Below are 17763 nucleotides of genomic sequence, written 5' to 3'. Positions count from 1 at the left end.
TGTTGTTGAAAAGGAATGAATATGATTGGTACTGTTTTCTTTTGAGGTTGCGTTTTTAGAATGGGGGCCGTGGACATGCTTGCCAGAGACGCATGACGCCACGCGCAGCAGGAAGTGTGACCGCTATGATAGGATCATGCTGCTGCTCTGCATGTGCCTTGAATGCTTATCTCCTCTGTAGTAGCGACAATCTGCTGCAAAATAAAGTTACCAATAAAGTTATTCAAAATAACTGCAATTACCACCTACCCCTCACCTTCTCTCTGTTTCACTATAAATGTACATCACAGCATCAGCTAAAACAGCCTGAAACAGGAAATGCTTTGGTGCTGGTCGTACTCCTACAGGAACCAAAATAAGACAGATCAGCCAAACCTTGCCGCCATCTTGCCATTGTGATATTTCACGGACTGCATCCGTAAAGGTGGGCACAGGCAACGACAACATTATTTAAAAAAACGTTATAACAAAAGATAGCTTCAAGTCCCATTTTCTAGCACTGTTTATAATTAAGGCTCCCTCTTTTCCGTTTTTACTGATTTTTACAGATAAATACAGACAGAAAAACATTTACTTTCTTGTCTGTATTTATTTTTAAATGTGGATAAAAACGGAAATTGGGTGCTTTTTGAGTGAATCTAAATACACTTTGCCATGACTGCCAGGCCAATAACTGCGTGGATTAATAGGGAAGGGGGTTAAAAAAGAAAGGAATTTTATTAAAGAGCCTTGAACAGCTGTAGATATGCACAAAGTTGATACTGAAATGCACACCTTTTCATATAAGGGCATTAATTTATCTTCTGCTGTTGTTCATATCACTGAAACCTGGCAGGCATTCAAGCATGACTGCATATTTATTAATTAAATAAATGTAGATATATATACAAGTTTCAGCTTTATTTTTTTCACAAAACCCATGATAAATATGGATAAATACAGACAAATTTGACCAAAAATAAATATGGATAAATACAGACGGAAATGTCAACAAAATAAATACAATAAAACCAGGAGCCCTCTTTATAACTAAAGAGCTAACTCTTTCAAAATGTATGGATGTTTTAGTTTTATACGTCTAAATGTTCGCCTTGAATATTAACCAAAACAAGTCTTGCACCACACTTTTATGTTATCATTTACACGAATCGCCTCTATGGTGTCTCTTTCATGAGTTTGCACAACAAGGATGGGGTGAAGTTTTGGAGTTCATGATCATGCACTAAATGAAAGAAACCTACCGGGAAAATTCTGTTCTTCCGGACCTTTAACTTATAAGTAACAGGGATTCCGACATAGCATCTGTATGCAGGAGGTTAATTGCTCAACTTTTGTAGGCTTTCATCTGTGAATCACCTAGAGGTAAGTTTCTGTAGATGGAACAGTTTATAGAATAAAACCTGATACAACCCAACCTATTAACCCTCATAGCGTGAACATCAACTGTATCCCCGACTGCCGGGGGCTTTTGCAATTCAGGAATTGCGCTCTTGTTTCTTTTGCACCAAAAAGCTCCTAATGGTGGCATGTTGGATGGCTTGACGCCTTATATAATGGAACCTGGATGTTAAATTGCCATATCTGTCCACTCACTTACACAACACCATGAACCTATACACTACACTCAGGAACGCACCAGAACTTTCAGTGTCCGAATTCTGCAAGCCAAATGCAAGTTTGCCACACAAGCACTCCCCTAGCCGAGAAGAAAGGTGAATCTGCAGGCCTTTAGCTGTGTCTCTCTGACACTACTAGGTGGGGCTACCCGTTAGCCAATCCAACCAGATTCACAAGCCCAATAGGTCCTCCATGGGCTAGACCAATTGGCTTTACCAATGCTTGTGGCTATAGGTGGAGCTAAGAGAGCACCCCTTCTCTTAATACCAGGATCGAGGATAACACAGGTAATTCCTTACTGGAACTATATGTTCTTAAATTGAAAGCCCAATAGCATCCTATCTCTTTTTCCTGGTGAGAGCAGATGTAATACTTCCCATAAGGATGGACATTTATTTGAAACTCTGCTCGGAGTTATTTCTTATGTGACACTAACTCTATGCCACACTTTATAACTGGTATCATCTTCAGAGCTATTTTCTGGCAGGTAAGTACATACACTGAGATGTCATGGCATCCACTGATAGGCCTCAGTGATACTCCATCTCACATATCTGACTTACTTTCTTGTAAAACAGAGTTCAGAAAACATTGACAAACTTGCAAAGGTGCAGAGGTGGCTGATAAAATGTATTAAAGAGGTTAAAGGTGTAACATATAGAGAAAGGTTAACCTTAATTTTAAAATGTGCCTGAGAGACATATAACTCGTACATGGTAAAGGTATTTTACCATAATATCAAAGGTTAAATATAGGCTGAGCCTTAGTTCAGCTTCTCAGCATTGACTACAGATGTCTCTTCAAGGTAAGTAGAAGTAGAGTTAAGACTAGTAAATTCCCCCACTATAAAGGATTACCTTGGAAGTTGTTGGTAGCCAACATTGTGAAGTCGATGCATTTGCAGGTCGGTATTTTTTACCTTGATATTTTGACATTTGACCATATTAATATAAGAACATGAATTGCAAACACGAAAATAAGTTCTAATAGGACATAATGAATACTGAAATTAAAAATCTTAACTCAAAAGGATTCAAGTAGCATGGATTCAAGTTTGTTGGACGTATATCACCACAAGGTGTATAGCCTTATATGGAGTTATTTACCTGGGACCCTTTTGTGCATTTTAGGTGGTAATGATGGTCTAGAGGCCACGAAGCAACTCTACGGGACCTATTAATGAATGCTTTTTTGAGTATGTAAAGTAATACTCTTGTACTCTTAAATGCCTTTGTTCATTACCTCTCAAAAAGCTAAGGGGCCCATTATAATCACAGGCGGATAGCCACCGCTGGGCCGGCAGTGGCGATCCGCCCGCCAAATGACCCATTTTCACCCCACCATATTAGTTTAGCAAGGAGCACCACGGCGGACGGAAAGACCGTCCAACGCTTTTCCGCCAGTCGGAATGCCGGCCGGGTGAAAAAGGCTCAGGTAATGGAGGCGGTGTCTTGCAGGAACAGCCATCCATATTAGGATAGCCTTTCCATGGTGGAGGCTGTGCCATTGAAAGGCATGTGGGAAATCACTGTAGGGGCCCATTGCGGGCCCCCAGGGGGGTGGGTGGCTGCCTTGGGGGTACCCATGGTACCCCCCATCATTGCCATGCACAAGGTGGCAGGCACCGCACCGTGCTTGTCACATGCATGGCAATGCACAACATGGGCTTTAACATTGCGGCGGGTGCTGCTTACAGCACCACCCGCCGCATTGTCAAAGTCAAGGATGCCCCGGCCAGTGTGGCGGGCGCATCCTAATTTGCCTGGCGGGACTGCTGCAACTTCGGCGGTCGGTCCCATTCTTCATTGCTGTCTGCCCACCATCGTAATAGGCCCCTAAATATGGCAATATTTGGAGAAAAATCATATACAATTAGCACAAATATAATGGAGTGTGCCCTTTCACTGTATCTAATAGTGAGTTTGGACATTTCAGGCTAGTTCACAAAGGCATGTAAGACTTCAGAAAAGAGTACTTCTGTAGTACTGCTTCCCGTATTTGTGGATGCTTTTGTGAATCAGCCCTTATACCTTTAAGTTTCTATTCCTTAAATAGAAGGGGCCACTAAAGTGACTATTTAGTTAGCCCATACAAAAGAGGGAAAACAAAGCGGAAGTGTTTTTGTATGCCCCACTCCAAAAAACACACAGCATGTATTGCTAAACACACCGACTGTCAGGCTCTAGATAGTGTGCATTAGAAGACTCAAGGTTGGATACTACAAAATGCAGTTCACAAAGGCATGACATAAAATCTCCACTTAAGATTCATCTTTTTTATAGGGAGATTCTCGCTCATGTAAATTTCCAATTTAGTAGTCAATGTGGGAGGGACGGGGCTTGCTGGAAAAGGGGACATACAATTAAATAGAAGGAGTTGAGAGGAGGGGTTGAAGAAAGCTTAAAGAGGTGTTACGGAGGGACGTACACCCACCTAAAAAAGACTAAGCCCATTCCTATGTACACACTGCACTTCTAAAATTACTAGTGCCGAAAAAGGGACCAATGCACTAGTTCAGCACCACACATGGAAAATCACTGGTAATGCAACACTCTTCCATCGAAAACAATAGAGATACTAACCTAAAATAAAATCCCATAGAAAATAATGTTAAAAAAATTTAATTATCCTAAATAGTACAAAATATAAAAAAATATCTACATAAGTACATATATTATTTATTTTAAAGTATTTTAATAATCTTTTTCTAATTGAGAAATGTGTGCAACTTAAAATTTTACTAAAATATACATACATTTCTTTTAATTAATACCATACATCATTCTTAATAATCATGCATAATAAAAACATATTTTTTAGCTTTAAGCATTAATTTCATTATTTAATTTGAACTTCAGCAATATAATTGTAATTTAACATATTTAAAATAATTGGTTGTCTAATTCAAAATAGTAACTAATGTAGCATTTTTTTGTTTTGGTCTACATTTAAAAAAATGTATTCAACTATTGTAGAATAATATTTAACTTAAAAATATTTTTACTAATTTCTTCTAAGTTTAATCAACTTTTTTACTCCTCCCTATACTTTATGATAAAGGTGATGTCTGCAATCGGGGTGGTGACCTCCATATGGTAAAATATAGGGAAAATGTTAAAAGTCTATTGAACTTGGAAGAAGTTAGTAAACATTCTACTGTTCAATTTTATTTTAAATTTATTTTAGTTATATTAAATGTATGAAAATGCTGCAGCATTAATAACTTATTTTTTTAATTAAATAACTAATTGATTTAAATATATTAAACTGAAACTAATTTGCTTCAATTTAAATAAAAAAATACATTCCTATTTAAGATGAAATTGTTTTTGTATTAGGCATTAATAATTATTCAAATGGATGTTTAGAACTAATCACAAGTAATTTAATTAAGTTTCTTAAAATGTAATGTTACATTCATGTTTCAATTAAAAAAGGGTGTTCAAATATTTTATAATTTATTAATGAATATGAATTATTTTTAGATTGTTTTAACACTAAACAACATTTATATATGTTTAACTATTTAACAAAAAATAATGTAACTTAACATTATTTTCTACAGACTTTTACTTTAAGTCCCTATTTCCATTATTTTCTGTGAGAGGGATTTGAGGTATCAGAGGTTGGCCATATGTGGTGCTGGACTTGCTGTTTCCTTTTGGCAGTAGTAACTTACACTCCAGAAATTGTCTCCTCCCCTTTTTTCAGGAGGTGGAGGTGTGTAAGTTTACACTTTTAAGTAACTTTACATTCGGATTTTGAGAATAGCCAAAAGTAGTAAAGTTACCTAGATGTTTAAGAGTAAAGTGTATATGTAAATTACTCACAAGTGTAAGATATCCTTGTGAATTTTCCCTGCAGTGTTTCTGTTTCTCTTTCTGAGCACGTTACAGACCAGCTATTTTTCTCAGAAAGGAGAGAATGGGCAAGGGTAGGTATTATTTCTTTAGTAAGGAGAGGATGGAAGAGACCACGTACTGTTACCTTGGTAAGGAAGAGGAAAGGAGAGAAAGTACTGTGTTTTTTTTGGGAGGAGAAGATGGGAGAATCCAGCTGTAGTTTCTTTGTGGAGGAGATTACAGTTGAGAGCAGTTATTGTTGTTTGGTTAGGTGAAGAAGGGAGAGAGTAGTTCTTGTTTTGTGAAGGGAAAGGAAGGCAGAGAGCTGGTGTTGTGTCTCTGGCCAAAGAGAGCAGTTATTGTTTCTTTTGTAAAGAAAAAGTTGAAGTGATCAAGTGTTGTTTCTGTGGAAAGGAAAGGGCCTAAAAGGTAAGGTTTTCTCTCTAAAATAATGAGAAAGCCAGAAACACTAGTTTTGCTTTTATGGTGGTAAACAGGTAGGAAAGTCCTGGCATTTATTGTTGGCCTGGGAGAGCAGGGAAGACTAAGTATGACTTCTATAGAAAGGAAAAGGCTTTAAAGGCTAAAGTAGGAAATTACTGTCTTTGGAGTTTTGTAACCCCAGATGTTTGCCCTCCTGTTTTTCTGGCTTTAGAATTCTGTGCACTTTACCCCTGCTTTAAAGTGCCTGTGCTCCCTTTTTAAACATGATTGGCTTGGCATACTCGTAATTTTCATATTTAACTTTCATGTCCATTTCCAGGGCCAGGTAATTAAATGCCACAAGTAGACTGCAGCACCTATTGTGCCATTAGTTACAGTGGCAGTGTAAACATGGTATCAGGCCTACAATTGTACAACATTTACTTAAAGTGACCAATCAATCAGTAGATGTGTAGAGTGATACTTGTCACCAGTAAGGCTATCCAGGCTCGGGCAGGGTCCAGTTGATTACCTTAATAGCCAGGTCTTCAGGGACCTCTGCATCTGCTATGTCAGATGCAGGGGTGAGCGTTTGAGAAAGGGACGAAGAGCGGAGGTGTCTGGTGAGCTGATGGAAGTTCAGGCAGTGGTTCAAGTAGGCAGATCAGCAGTTGTGTAAGGTCTTGTATTCATTTGTCAGGATCTTGAACTGGCATCTTTTCTTAACAGGGAGCCAGTGGAGTTCTGAGGTAGGAGGTGATGTGGGTTCATCTATGGAGATCCAGGACAAGTCTGGATGCGACGTTCTTTATGGTCTGTAGTCTGAGATGAACTGCGATCCCTGCATAGAGAGCTTTGCTGTAACGCAATTGGCTCGAGATATGGGCCTGGGTGAGGGTACGACTTGAGCTTTGGGGTAGCTATTTGAATATCTTGTGAAGCACGCGGAGGATGAAGAAGCAGGAGGAGGACCCGCGTCATCATGGTTAGCTTGTCCAGAATGTTGCCTAGATTCCTAGTGTGGTCTGCGGGGGTACGAGTAGGTCCGATTCTGGGGTCCACCAGGATGAGTACCGTGGGGAGCTTTTGTTTCTGAAAATCGGTACCTCTGTCTTGTCCATGTTGAGCTTTAGGCATTTGTCCTTCATCCAGTTGGCGACGTCTGTCATGAAGTTGTGGAAGTTGGTTTTGGTGGTGGTGTCTTCTGAGAGGGAGAGGATGAGCTGTGTATTGTCAGCTTAAGATATTATGTTGAGTCCGTGGGTTTTGGCAATGCTGGCCAGAGGTGTCATATCAGTGTCGAAGAGGGTGAGGCTGAGTGAGGATCCTTGGGGTACTCCACAGGTGATTTACTTGGATTCGGAGGTGAAGGCGGACTTTTCGCATTCTTCTGGTGAGGAAAGGGATGATCCATCTGAGAGTGGCTCCTTGGATGCCTCTGTTGTTCATCCTTTTAATGAGTGTGTGGTTGGAGACCGTATTGAATTCCTCTGAGAGGTGTAAGAGGATCAGAGCTGCAGTCTTTGCTCGGTCGAGTAGGGCTCAGATGTCGTTGGAAGCTGAGATGAGGGCTGTTTCTGTCCTGTGGTAGCTGCAAAATCTGGATTTGGAGGAGTCTAGTAGAAGGGTCTGTTCCAGATTTGAGGAGAGTTGTTGGCTGATGGCTTTTTCTAGTACTATGCCCGGGAACAGGAGTAGGGAGATTGGTACTTGTTGAGTTGCTGGGATCTGCTGATGGTGTCTTTAGTAGGGCATTGACTTATGTGTGTTTCCAGTCTTCAGGGAAGGTGGCCATGGCAATTGAGGTGTTGAACAAAGTGGTGAGTTTGAGGCTGATTCTAGCTTCGCCTAGGTTGGAGGTATGGTGAGAGCATGGGTCACCTGTCTGGACCGAGTTCATGACGGAGGCAGTGTCCTGGCTCCATTCATTTAGTCAGAGATGTCTATGGTGGTAACAGGGTTGTTGTGTTGCTTGAAGAAGTCGGTGGCCTTGGGCTGAGGTTTGAAGTTTCTGTAGATGTTAGCGATCTGGTCATGGAAAAAGTTTGTAAGGTTGTTGCAGAGTTACTGTGAGGTGGTAATGTTTGGTGCAGCTAAGGGGTTGGAGAATTCTTTTATGATGTTGAAGAGCTCTTTGGTGTTATTGGAGCTTGATTTGTTGCGTGAGGCTAAGGCCTTTTGTCTTTGATTCTCTCAACTTTCTGTGGTAGAGTTTGAGGGCTGTCTTGAAGGGGGTCTTTTTTCGGTCGTGTCCTTGCTGGTGTATGATCTCCTTTCCAGTTGTTTACAGTGTTGTTTAGTGGTTCTGAGGTCTTCAGTGTACCAGCTAGCCTGCTTATTGGAGTCTTCTGTGGGTGGTGTTGCAGATGGGAGCAACACTGTCGGCACAGTTGGTGATCCAATAGTTGAAGTTACGTTGTGGTCTAAATTGTTGGAGATGGGGTGGATGATTTTGAGGGCATTGAGCAGTGTGTCCTTTGAAACTTTGCTCCAGCTGGGGTGGAGGGCATTTGGCAGGCTGGGGGCAGAAGTCCGTGAGCTAGAAATGTTGAAGTGGATGATTGAGTGGTCAGTCCAGGTGAGTTCTGTGGTGTGGCTGTACTGATACGGTCGCTGCAGGTGAAAATGGTGTGTAACGTATGGCATGTGGTGTGTGTGGGGTCATGGACAAGTTGGGTGAGTACAATGTTCTTCATTCTGTCGAGGAGGTTGGCTGAGTTGATGTCACTGTGGTCGTTGCGATGGAAGTTAAGGTCACAGAGAATTATTTTGATGTTGGAGTCCTTGGCAAGAGGGGCGATCAAATTGGCAATGAAGTTGCAAAGGGCTTGACGTGGTCCTGGAGGATGGTAGGCAAGGGTGCCACTGGTGGTGGTTTTGTTGTCTTTTTGGAGTTGGAAGTTGAGGTGTTCCATGGCTGGATTGATGTCATCATTTGTGGTGGTGCATTGGATGGATTCCTTGTGTATGATGGCGATCCCTCAACCAGGCTTATTGATGTGAATGCGCTGGGTGACTTTGTATTCTTCGGGTATTACAGTGGCGCGGTTGGTGCAGAAGTGGGGTGAGACAGCTCTCCATGAGGAAGAGGACATTGGGTGTGAGGGTGCAGATGAGGTCCCAAATCTCTGTGGTGTTTGTATAGTGAGCGTTTTTTGAGAAGGGGGCATACGAGTTGGTGTTTTTGTTCAGGTGGTGTCTGTGGTGTGTTTGGGGTGTCGTTGGTTGGTGGCTGGTGTGTGTGCTGTGGCAGGCGAAGTGGCTGTGGGTGCAGGTGAAATGTCCTATCGTGGAGCATAGCTCGGCATGGTGGCAGTGTTTGTTGCAGCGTCTGGAGTAGAGGGTTTTCAGCTTGGCAATGGTGTATCTTCTGAGGGAGCGGCGAGAGAGCCAGGGGTTGTGATGCTGGGCATGGTCCATGCACGGACGGGTGCAGACGGACTTGCAGTCGCTCTGTGGCCTGTATTAAGTAGGTCCTAGGTGGGCAGGACTTCTGTTAGCAGGAAGAACGGTGAGCAGGAAAACCCGGGCAGCGGCAGTGTCACTGGATCAGGCTCGAACAAGCAGTAACTGAAGGCCACAGGCAAGTGGCAGGCTATGTGTTCAGGTGCCTACTGATGCAGTTGTGCTGCAGCATGCATTAAGTAGGTCATGGTATGGGCTGGGCTTCTGTTGGTGGGAAGAATGGTGAATGGGAAAGTCCAGGCAGCGGCGATGTCACTGAATTAGGCTGGAACAAGCAAGAACTGGAGGTCACAGGCAAGTGCAGGTTAGGTGTCTAGGTACCTGCTAATGCGGTTACACTGCAGCCCACATTAAGTAGGTCCTGGGGTGGGCAGCGCTTTTGTTGAAGGGAAGAGCTATGAGCAGGAAAACCCGGACAGGAAAACTCAGGCAGCGGCTCAGGCAGGAACGAGCAGGAACAGGAGGCAACAGGCAAGTTGCAGGCTAGGTGTTCAGGTGACTGGCACCAAAACACTATTTTTACTGTAGGAATGCTGGCTGGTCTATCGAGAAACACTGGGACCATCTACAAAATAATGTAACCACTATTTTCTATCATTATTAAAGATCCACTTCAAGAGGGAATTCAGATTTAGAATAAATACCAAGGAAGAGTAACCTTCAGAAAGTTACATTTTCCCTGCCGGAAGTTCCTCAAGGCTTATTTGAATTGGTTCCCCAGCTTCTCCCAGCCAGTGATTATCCTTGAACATGTGTCAAAAAGTGCGGGAGCAAACAATAGGCTGACCTTAATGGGCAGAGTTAACATCTTTGTCATGGAGTGTGGGGACTGTGAGCCTGCATTTGATAGCATAGTGTCAAATTCTGCTTTACAAGTCTGTTGAGCCAGAAATGGGGAGAACAGGATGCCAAGAAAAATCTTGTGGATCCTCTGTCTTGTTTCTGAAGGACCCTGCCTTTACCCTACCAGACTACGGTCTCTGAGTTTTCATATAACACTTGGGTTGCACTTGAAAGGGATAGATCAGAATGCCAAAGCAGTTATTGTGTTTCTACTACCTGGTTGCTGACGGGCCCTGCTTTTATCCTACCATACTTCTGTCTCTGGGTTTTTCCATGTACAGAACCTGCTCTGAACTCCCTATGCACGTACCCAGCACTCAGATCTAATGTGCCGACTTTCGTCATTTCGAAAATGCCTTAACACATGGCATTTTGACTAGGTCTGGGCGGTGACCTCTGCTCCGTTCGCGGAGTTTATGGAGATTTCCACATTTCGCAGAACACGTAGAGTTCCAATAAACTCTACTCCGTGAAGCAGAGTTGTTTTCCTCATTGGCGAGCGCAAACGTGGAAAATCCACTTTCTGGCAAGATTTTTCCTCGCTCGCACTCGCCATCATCAAGTTGGCGAGAGCAAGCGAGGAAAGTCCACCTCCATGTGAGATTTCTCAACGTGGGTGGTCGGATTTCTTAACGTGGGTAATCACGGGTGGTCGCCACAGTTTGCATTGAGAAACCTTCCGTTCACATTGCGAAAGCTGTAGATAATCTACTTGAGCAGTAGAAAAGAAGCAGCGCCCTCTTGTGCTGTGTATGGTGTTGTTCGCATTGATTTTCCAGTGCGGGACAAACACCCAGAGCTTGCAGGAACTCTGCGTAGCGCAATGGAGTTTTTGGTCACTTTGTGGAGTTCCGCAAACTTCGCCCAGACTTAGCTTTGACCTATTTGCATTAAGGCACATAGGAACTGCTGAAAAAGTTAGTTAGCTTGTGCCTCTGAGTCATTCACACCCACTACCTGGTGCCTGCCACACATGTGGCACCTAAAGGCACCCAATTCAAAACACTTTCTGGACCTGTGGAAGATCAGAAGAGGGATGGATCTGCTGTATGGAAATTAATAGGAGCCCTAAAGGACTGTACCTCCTCCATCTTGTACACAGGACTAAAATATGGACTCCAAGAGTCAGTTGGCTGACATCCTGTGTGGCTTGAGGGAGATAATAAGCTCCAAGAGGCCTTTTCGTTTAAGTACCCAGCTGGCCAGTAGCAACTAGACCTGGACTGGAGCCTGGTTCTAGCCCCTGCCTGAGAGCCAGTGAGTCTATTAGTACATTCCACGAGGTCCTGAGAGGCTTTGAAAGTGTACTCTTATGGTGGATTGGGATTTAAGACTCAGGGCCTGTTTTAGATCTTGGCAGACGGGTTACTCCGTCACAACTGTGACGGATATCCTGTCCCCCAAAATATAAATCCCATTATATCCTATTGGATTCATATTTCGGCAGGCGGGATATCTGTTACCATTAAGACAGAGTAACCCGTCCACTAAGATCTAAATTGGTAAACTCTTTGACCAGTATGAACTTGATTTGTGTGTATAACCCACACACCATTGCAGTCAGCCAGAAATTTCACCTAGGGCCTAGTCTACCACAACCATAGACTACCAATTTTACTCTTGGATTCTAATTCGATTTGGGATTTTGATCGTTTTACATTTTGACTTTTTTACTGTTTAGATTCTCCATAAATACTTTAAAAGTTAAGCCTGGCTGCTCTCTGACATAGCTACTAGGGAGTTGAGTTCAAGTTCTTTTTTTTATTCTTTTTTTTGGGAGGGGGGGAGGGGTTTGAGTTCAAGTTAATTTAGTGACTTTGAGATTTCACCTGACACAGGTTGTGAATATTGTTTGAGGTGGATAGTTCCCCACCCCAAATAATAATTCAGTTTTTTACAGCCAGGTACTGTTTGGGTTATAAAGATGGCAAATATGCAGAAGTATTATTACGGTGGTGGTAAGATTGTAGGAGGGACCTGTTGGTGTTTCCGGAGTGGTTGTTTGGCAGGGGACACCAGGTATTGTTTCTGTGGCAAGAGGGGGCTGCCAAGACCTGGCATTGCTTCTGTCATGGGAGAAGGGAGTTTGGCGTAGTATTGTTTCTGTGCTAATGACACTGTAAATCAAATCAAAATATACTTTATTCAGCTTTGGAGTTGAAACCTTAAAAGTTACACAATTCTGTACAATACAATGAATGACAATAAAAACAAAGGGAATTAATCCTATAAAAAAAGCAGCAGTATATACATTTTGTGCAAAAGATTAATCAAATGGATAAAACACACAATAAGGGGTGCCACTAGCTCTTCATACAGATATTAGATCTCAATGAAGATTTCAGAAAGCCTACTATAAAAGACACACATTCTGGTTTCAACAGTTGTAAATAAAAAAGAGCTGGACGGACCTAGATAAAATTCTACTTTTTTAATAGAGGTGTTAATAAATATCTGCAAGGTACTTCATAAAATTTACAAAAAAACATAAAGTGTAGCAAATCCTGAGGAGACACTCCGTCGCAGCCACAGGATGCTAACACCTGACCTCTGCAGCTCACTTTTAGGGCAGCAAGCAACAGAGGAAAATAATTTAACCGAAACCTGACCAATAAAAACCATTCATGAAATGAAAGTGGCCACAACAGATAGGGCTCAATGAATGGAGATGTTTTGAGCACCATATGTTTGCGGACACTCGATTTTCCAATTTCTGTATCATCCCTACCAAACTTTTTTTTAAGGTAGTGAAGGTATACTTTACAAATTTCACATCCTTCAATGTAATAGAATCAGGCTTTGTAAAAAGGTCTGACCGCCCCAGCTCTTCGAAACAATCCATAATGTGTTTTAACCATGGGATGCGTGTCATATAATCGAGGCTCATCATTTCTCTTAATATCTGATGTTTAAGAGCTAGATCTTTATTTAAACAGCAATTAAGCCAGAACAACATAGGGCGCATAGCTAGGGTATCCCCTATAAATGGCAACACCAGTTCTTCGTGTACCCCCAGATTTGATGTTCCACAAGGCACTCCTAAAAGACGTTTTAAAAAAACATTCTCAGCTACCTGCAAGCGTCAGATGATATATAGCCCCAAATTTCACTCCCATAGCTGTAAATGACAACACTTTTAGTCTGATATATTTTCACCTTTGCTGCTATTGGGCGCTTACCCATCTTCGCGGCAAAGTAAAAAATCAAGAGGTTCGCCCTTATTACCTCCCCTTTTTCCCGATTGATAAGGGGTCCCCAACTTAACCGATCATCTACCAAGACACCCAGGTAAGAGAATATCGTGGTCACTGGAACATTCTCATTACCCACTTTAAAAGGGTACTGTTTCTTAGGGAGAATCCCGCCCTGCATTATATAGGATTTAGAGTTGTTGACTACAAGGTCACATAATGCTCCGGAATGTATCAAGTAGGGTCTGGAGTCCCCTTGCCATCCTGGCGAGAAGGACCGCATCGTCCTCGTATAGCAGGACGGGCAGACCTCGTCGCCCCACGTAAGGGAAATCGACCCCTGTATTTACCAGAGTTTTTCCAGGTCATTAATATATTAGTTAAATTGGAAGGGGGCCAGGATACAACCCTGCCTAACCCCCCTCTCTATTATAAAATCCCTGGATACTCGAAGATCCTTGTCAAATCTAATGTTGGCCTTAGTGTCCCTATGTAGATCCTCCAGAAAGTTAACCAAATTAGCCTCCACCCCCATGGCCCTCATGGATTGCCACAATTTCCTACGATTGACACAATTGAAAGCAGAGAAAAGATCCATGAAGGCCATGTAGATTGTACCTTGGCGGGCAATTTTGTACTTCCCCAGGATCATATACAGGTTAAGGCATTGGGCCAAGGTATTTCAGAGATGATCTTATTCTCTGCCGCCCAGGAGGAAAATCTACCCAGTATCACCCCACCCACAACCTTAACCACAGAATCAAGAAGGGAGATCGGGCGATAACACAAAGTACTATTACGATCGCCCTTCTTGAAGAGCGGCACAATAGTCGAGGTGCCCCAAGAGTCCGGGCAACCGGTCCTGGCCGCCGCATTAAGCACCGCCATCAGGACTGAATTTGATTTAAAAGGTCCGGTGGAATACCATCCGGGCCTGGGGCCTTATTGCATGCCCCTCTCCACCTCTTTCTATTCGAACATTATTGGATTGTTGGAGTTAGCCCTACAGAGGGATTGATAGTGAACTGTAGGGCAGGTGAAGATAGCTTGAAAGTGAGACACCCGTTCATCTTCAGTTATGTTAGTGCCTACATCTCCAGCCCCCGCCCTTTCAAATTGAGGTTGATTAATAATACCCCAGAACCTTGTAATGTTCCCCATGTGTAAGACACTGTAGAAATTATTAAATATTATTTTTACGATGAAAAGTGGGTAGGAGGCATCAGTATTATTTCTGCAATGAGGGCAGGGTAAGAGAGACCAGGTTCTTTTAGGGTAGACCATCTATTCTTTCTGAGGTTGTAGAGAAGATACAATGTATAGGCCTAGCTAGTGTCTACTAACACTTTTCCAAATGGCAGGCCATTCGTCCAATCTCAGTAAGAAGTGGTGGCCTGAATGCTTTTCAAAAGGATGTGCATGAGAAATCAGTCCAAACAACCAGCCGGAGAGATATGCATTCTATTGATAGTCAAACTGAACATCACTTCCTCCACAACCATTGTCTGTTCCCTTCAGTGGAAAAAATTCTTTATCTTTATGGTTGGGTGTGTCACTCACCTCATTTCTTAATTAAAAAAAAGAAGGAATAATGCACATTTGTAACATGCTTCTATATATGGCCTTTGCTATGCCTGACCCTTGCTCTGGTCATGTGTCGGGGGTGTTAGTACATTAGCACAGGGCGTGTTATTAGTGTTTTAACAGACATTTATTGTTGTTATTGCAGTGTTCGCCGACAGGCAAGCCGACCAGCACCTGCGGGAGGCAGACCTAAACCACAGCCAAAACCCAAGCCTCAGGTGCCGCAGTGCCGGGCTCTATATGCATATGATGCTCAGGACACAGATGAACTCAGCTTCAATGCCAATGATGTCATAGATATCATAAAAGAAGGTAAGCTCTGATTAATTATTGATTCATATTTCTCAATTAGGAGTTATGGAACTACAGCACTAATGTTAGTGTGTTACGGTTCAAAGCATACACAGCTTGATGGCCTTAAAACCAAAATGCAGTGTAGGAAGTTTCGCCCTTCAAAAGGTCAAGCAGCCACAACTTAATGTGCTATCCCTGTAGCAGATGGCCCACTGGTTCTAGGGATTCTGCCAGTAGTCTTAACTGGCTTCGCTGTTGGAAACATGTAAGTGTCCCTACCTCTAAATTAGTTTGATGGGGTGAGATTCCCACAGGTTGAAAATAGAACTCCCATGAAATGTGTCCCCAAGATTCCTGCCTGCAAGTTCTAACCCCCATTTCTCTGAAAATGCCTCTATGTACAGAGACTATTTTTGAAAATATTTGTGGGATGACATTGGGCCTTTAGTTACTGAGTGAGTGAAGGCAATGAGTGTGATGACTCTGAGAGAACCCTTGTGCTGATAGCGAGTGGGGTCTATAGGTGAGAAGTAGGACAATAAGTCGGTGAAAATGTTGGGGCAGAAAGTAGAGAACAAGTATTTGGCTGATAATGAATGTGCTTTGTAAGAGTTAAGCAGTGTGCAGATAGAGAGTGCGGGTGAATAGGGAAGAAGCAATGCTTTGACAGTGAGGGGAGGTGGGTGAACTTGAAGGTATAACGTCACAAATTACAATTCTGAATGTTAAAAATGTTAGACCAAACAGTTGTCAAGTCTGTGTCATGTGTATCAGTGCCTTTGCTTCACTAAGGCTTGTAGATTCAAGAAGCATCCCTACATTAACGCAATATTAGGCATTCGGATACATCACCGCCAGCATGGAATGAAGAGTGTGGAAAAATAGTAAAAAGAAACAAAGTCCTAAAACTTCTCAATAGCACCATGAAAAAAGTAAAATAAAGGGTGTAGAAGGATAGAAGTCTATGTGGGTGATGTGATTTGGTCATATGTTTAACCGGAAGAAACTTCATTTACAAGCCAAGCATGAGTGAAAGCCTCATTCCAATCCTGCAATTATCCTATGATCTCTGCGATCTTTCTATAAGGCTAAACGGGAAAATAAACAAAGCAGTTTTTAAAGCAAATAGGAGAATAAATTAGCAAAAATGATCAGAACATTGGCAAATTGAATATTGACATATATCACTATTTCAGTGCTTTGATTGTAATTTTTGTGCCTAGATCAATCAGGCTGGTGGACAGGAAGATTGCGAGGAAAGCAAGGACTATTCCCCAACAACTACGTGACCAAAATATAAAACAGGGTCTAAAAGGAAAGGATTTTTCCTCCAAAAAAACTATGATCCAGTGGTGCAAGTTGAAAGATCACCTTCAGCATGTCTAAGTTCCTCACAGGATCCTGGAATTGCTAACAGCATCTCAACCTGCGGACCTGTATGCAAGCCAAACTTTTGTTCCCCATGCGCTGTCCAAGAAGCAGACGTGCATCTCTATGCCATAGAAAGACAGAAGGACATGAAAGCACTGATACCAAGACTTATTTATTGTATTTAAACTCGTTGCACAGCAGAGTGAATGGAGAAGGTGTGTTTGATCCCGTTTGCGTGACATTCCTGAAACGGCAAAGCACTTTGCAATATGGGACCAGGAACCTCTGGAGGGCTGTTCTGAGAAGTGCCTTTCTTTGAGTATCACTTAGGACGTTAAGTTATATGAAGACGACAGAGTTCAATGCACATTCCTCTCACGGTTATCATTCGGTGTGACCCTCCTATATATGCTGCTATGGGTTGCACAATTTTTGTTTTTATTTTGGGCAAACTACCATCCAAGTGCATCACGATGGTACGGTATGTATTTAATTGTTTCGTATGGAGTCAGTGGAGCTTGCATAATGCCTTGCAATGATCGACGTGTCGGAGAGGAATTGCAAAAAAAAAAGTACTGTAACTGATTTACGCAAATGCATTCTCCACGATTTATAATAGAATGTGGCTGGCCCATGTTGATTTTATGCATATTGCTGTGCCCGTGAGAGGAAAGCATCCCTTTGTCTTGAGCTGTACAGTTATAAATGCAGATCATATATGAATTTTAATATGTTAGAAACATGTATGAATGTGTAACGTCATATCCCACAGTATGGTTAGTTAGTTTTTAGGAGTATTATGCAAAGGTACTGACAAATATGCACTTAATTGCAACTGTAAAAATGGTTTACCTGCTTCTAGACCCCTGTCAATTCCCTACCAATAAAATACTGTTGCTTACGATACCACTATGATTGCATCTACTATTTACCAGCTGAACATGCACCTCAACAAAATTCAGATTTGTCTATATGCAGAACAAAGTAATATCAACCAAAGTCCCTGCTACTTGATGAACATCAGGTCAATTTAGTTAATGTGGCACAACTTGGCCTAAACAGATAAAAGTATTTCTCAAAATGGTGGTGTCTGCACTCAAGAGTAAGTTCACTGATGAAAGCAGTTGCTTCAA

The 17763-nt window shown here is 42.2% G+C and overlaps 1 protein-coding gene across 2 annotated transcripts in view; it reads left to right on the top strand.

Annotated features, from left to right (window-relative positions):
* MYO1E (myosin IE) overlaps nt 1–17536 on the top strand; it is a 616637-nt gene extending 599101 nt beyond the window's left edge. For both annotated transcript variants that reach the window (XM_078685186.1, XM_078685185.1), the window contains exons 27-28: nt 15111–15277; nt 16483–17536. In XM_078685186.1, the coding sequence (XP_078541312.1) occupies nt 15111–15277; nt 16483–16559 (244 nt within the window). In that variant the 3' untranslated portion in view covers nt 16560–17536. The remainder of the gene's footprint in view (nt 1–15110; nt 15278–16482) is intronic.
* Nucleotides 17537–17763: the final 227 nt, after the last annotated feature.

The sequence above is a fragment of the Lissotriton helveticus genome, chromosome 3_2 (genome assembly GCF_964261635.1).
Source record: "Lissotriton helveticus chromosome 3_2, aLisHel1.1, whole genome shotgun sequence".
NCBI lineage: Eukaryota > Metazoa > Chordata > Amphibia > Caudata > Salamandridae > Lissotriton > Lissotriton helveticus.
This window is presented reverse-complemented; position numbering and strand designations above follow the sequence as displayed.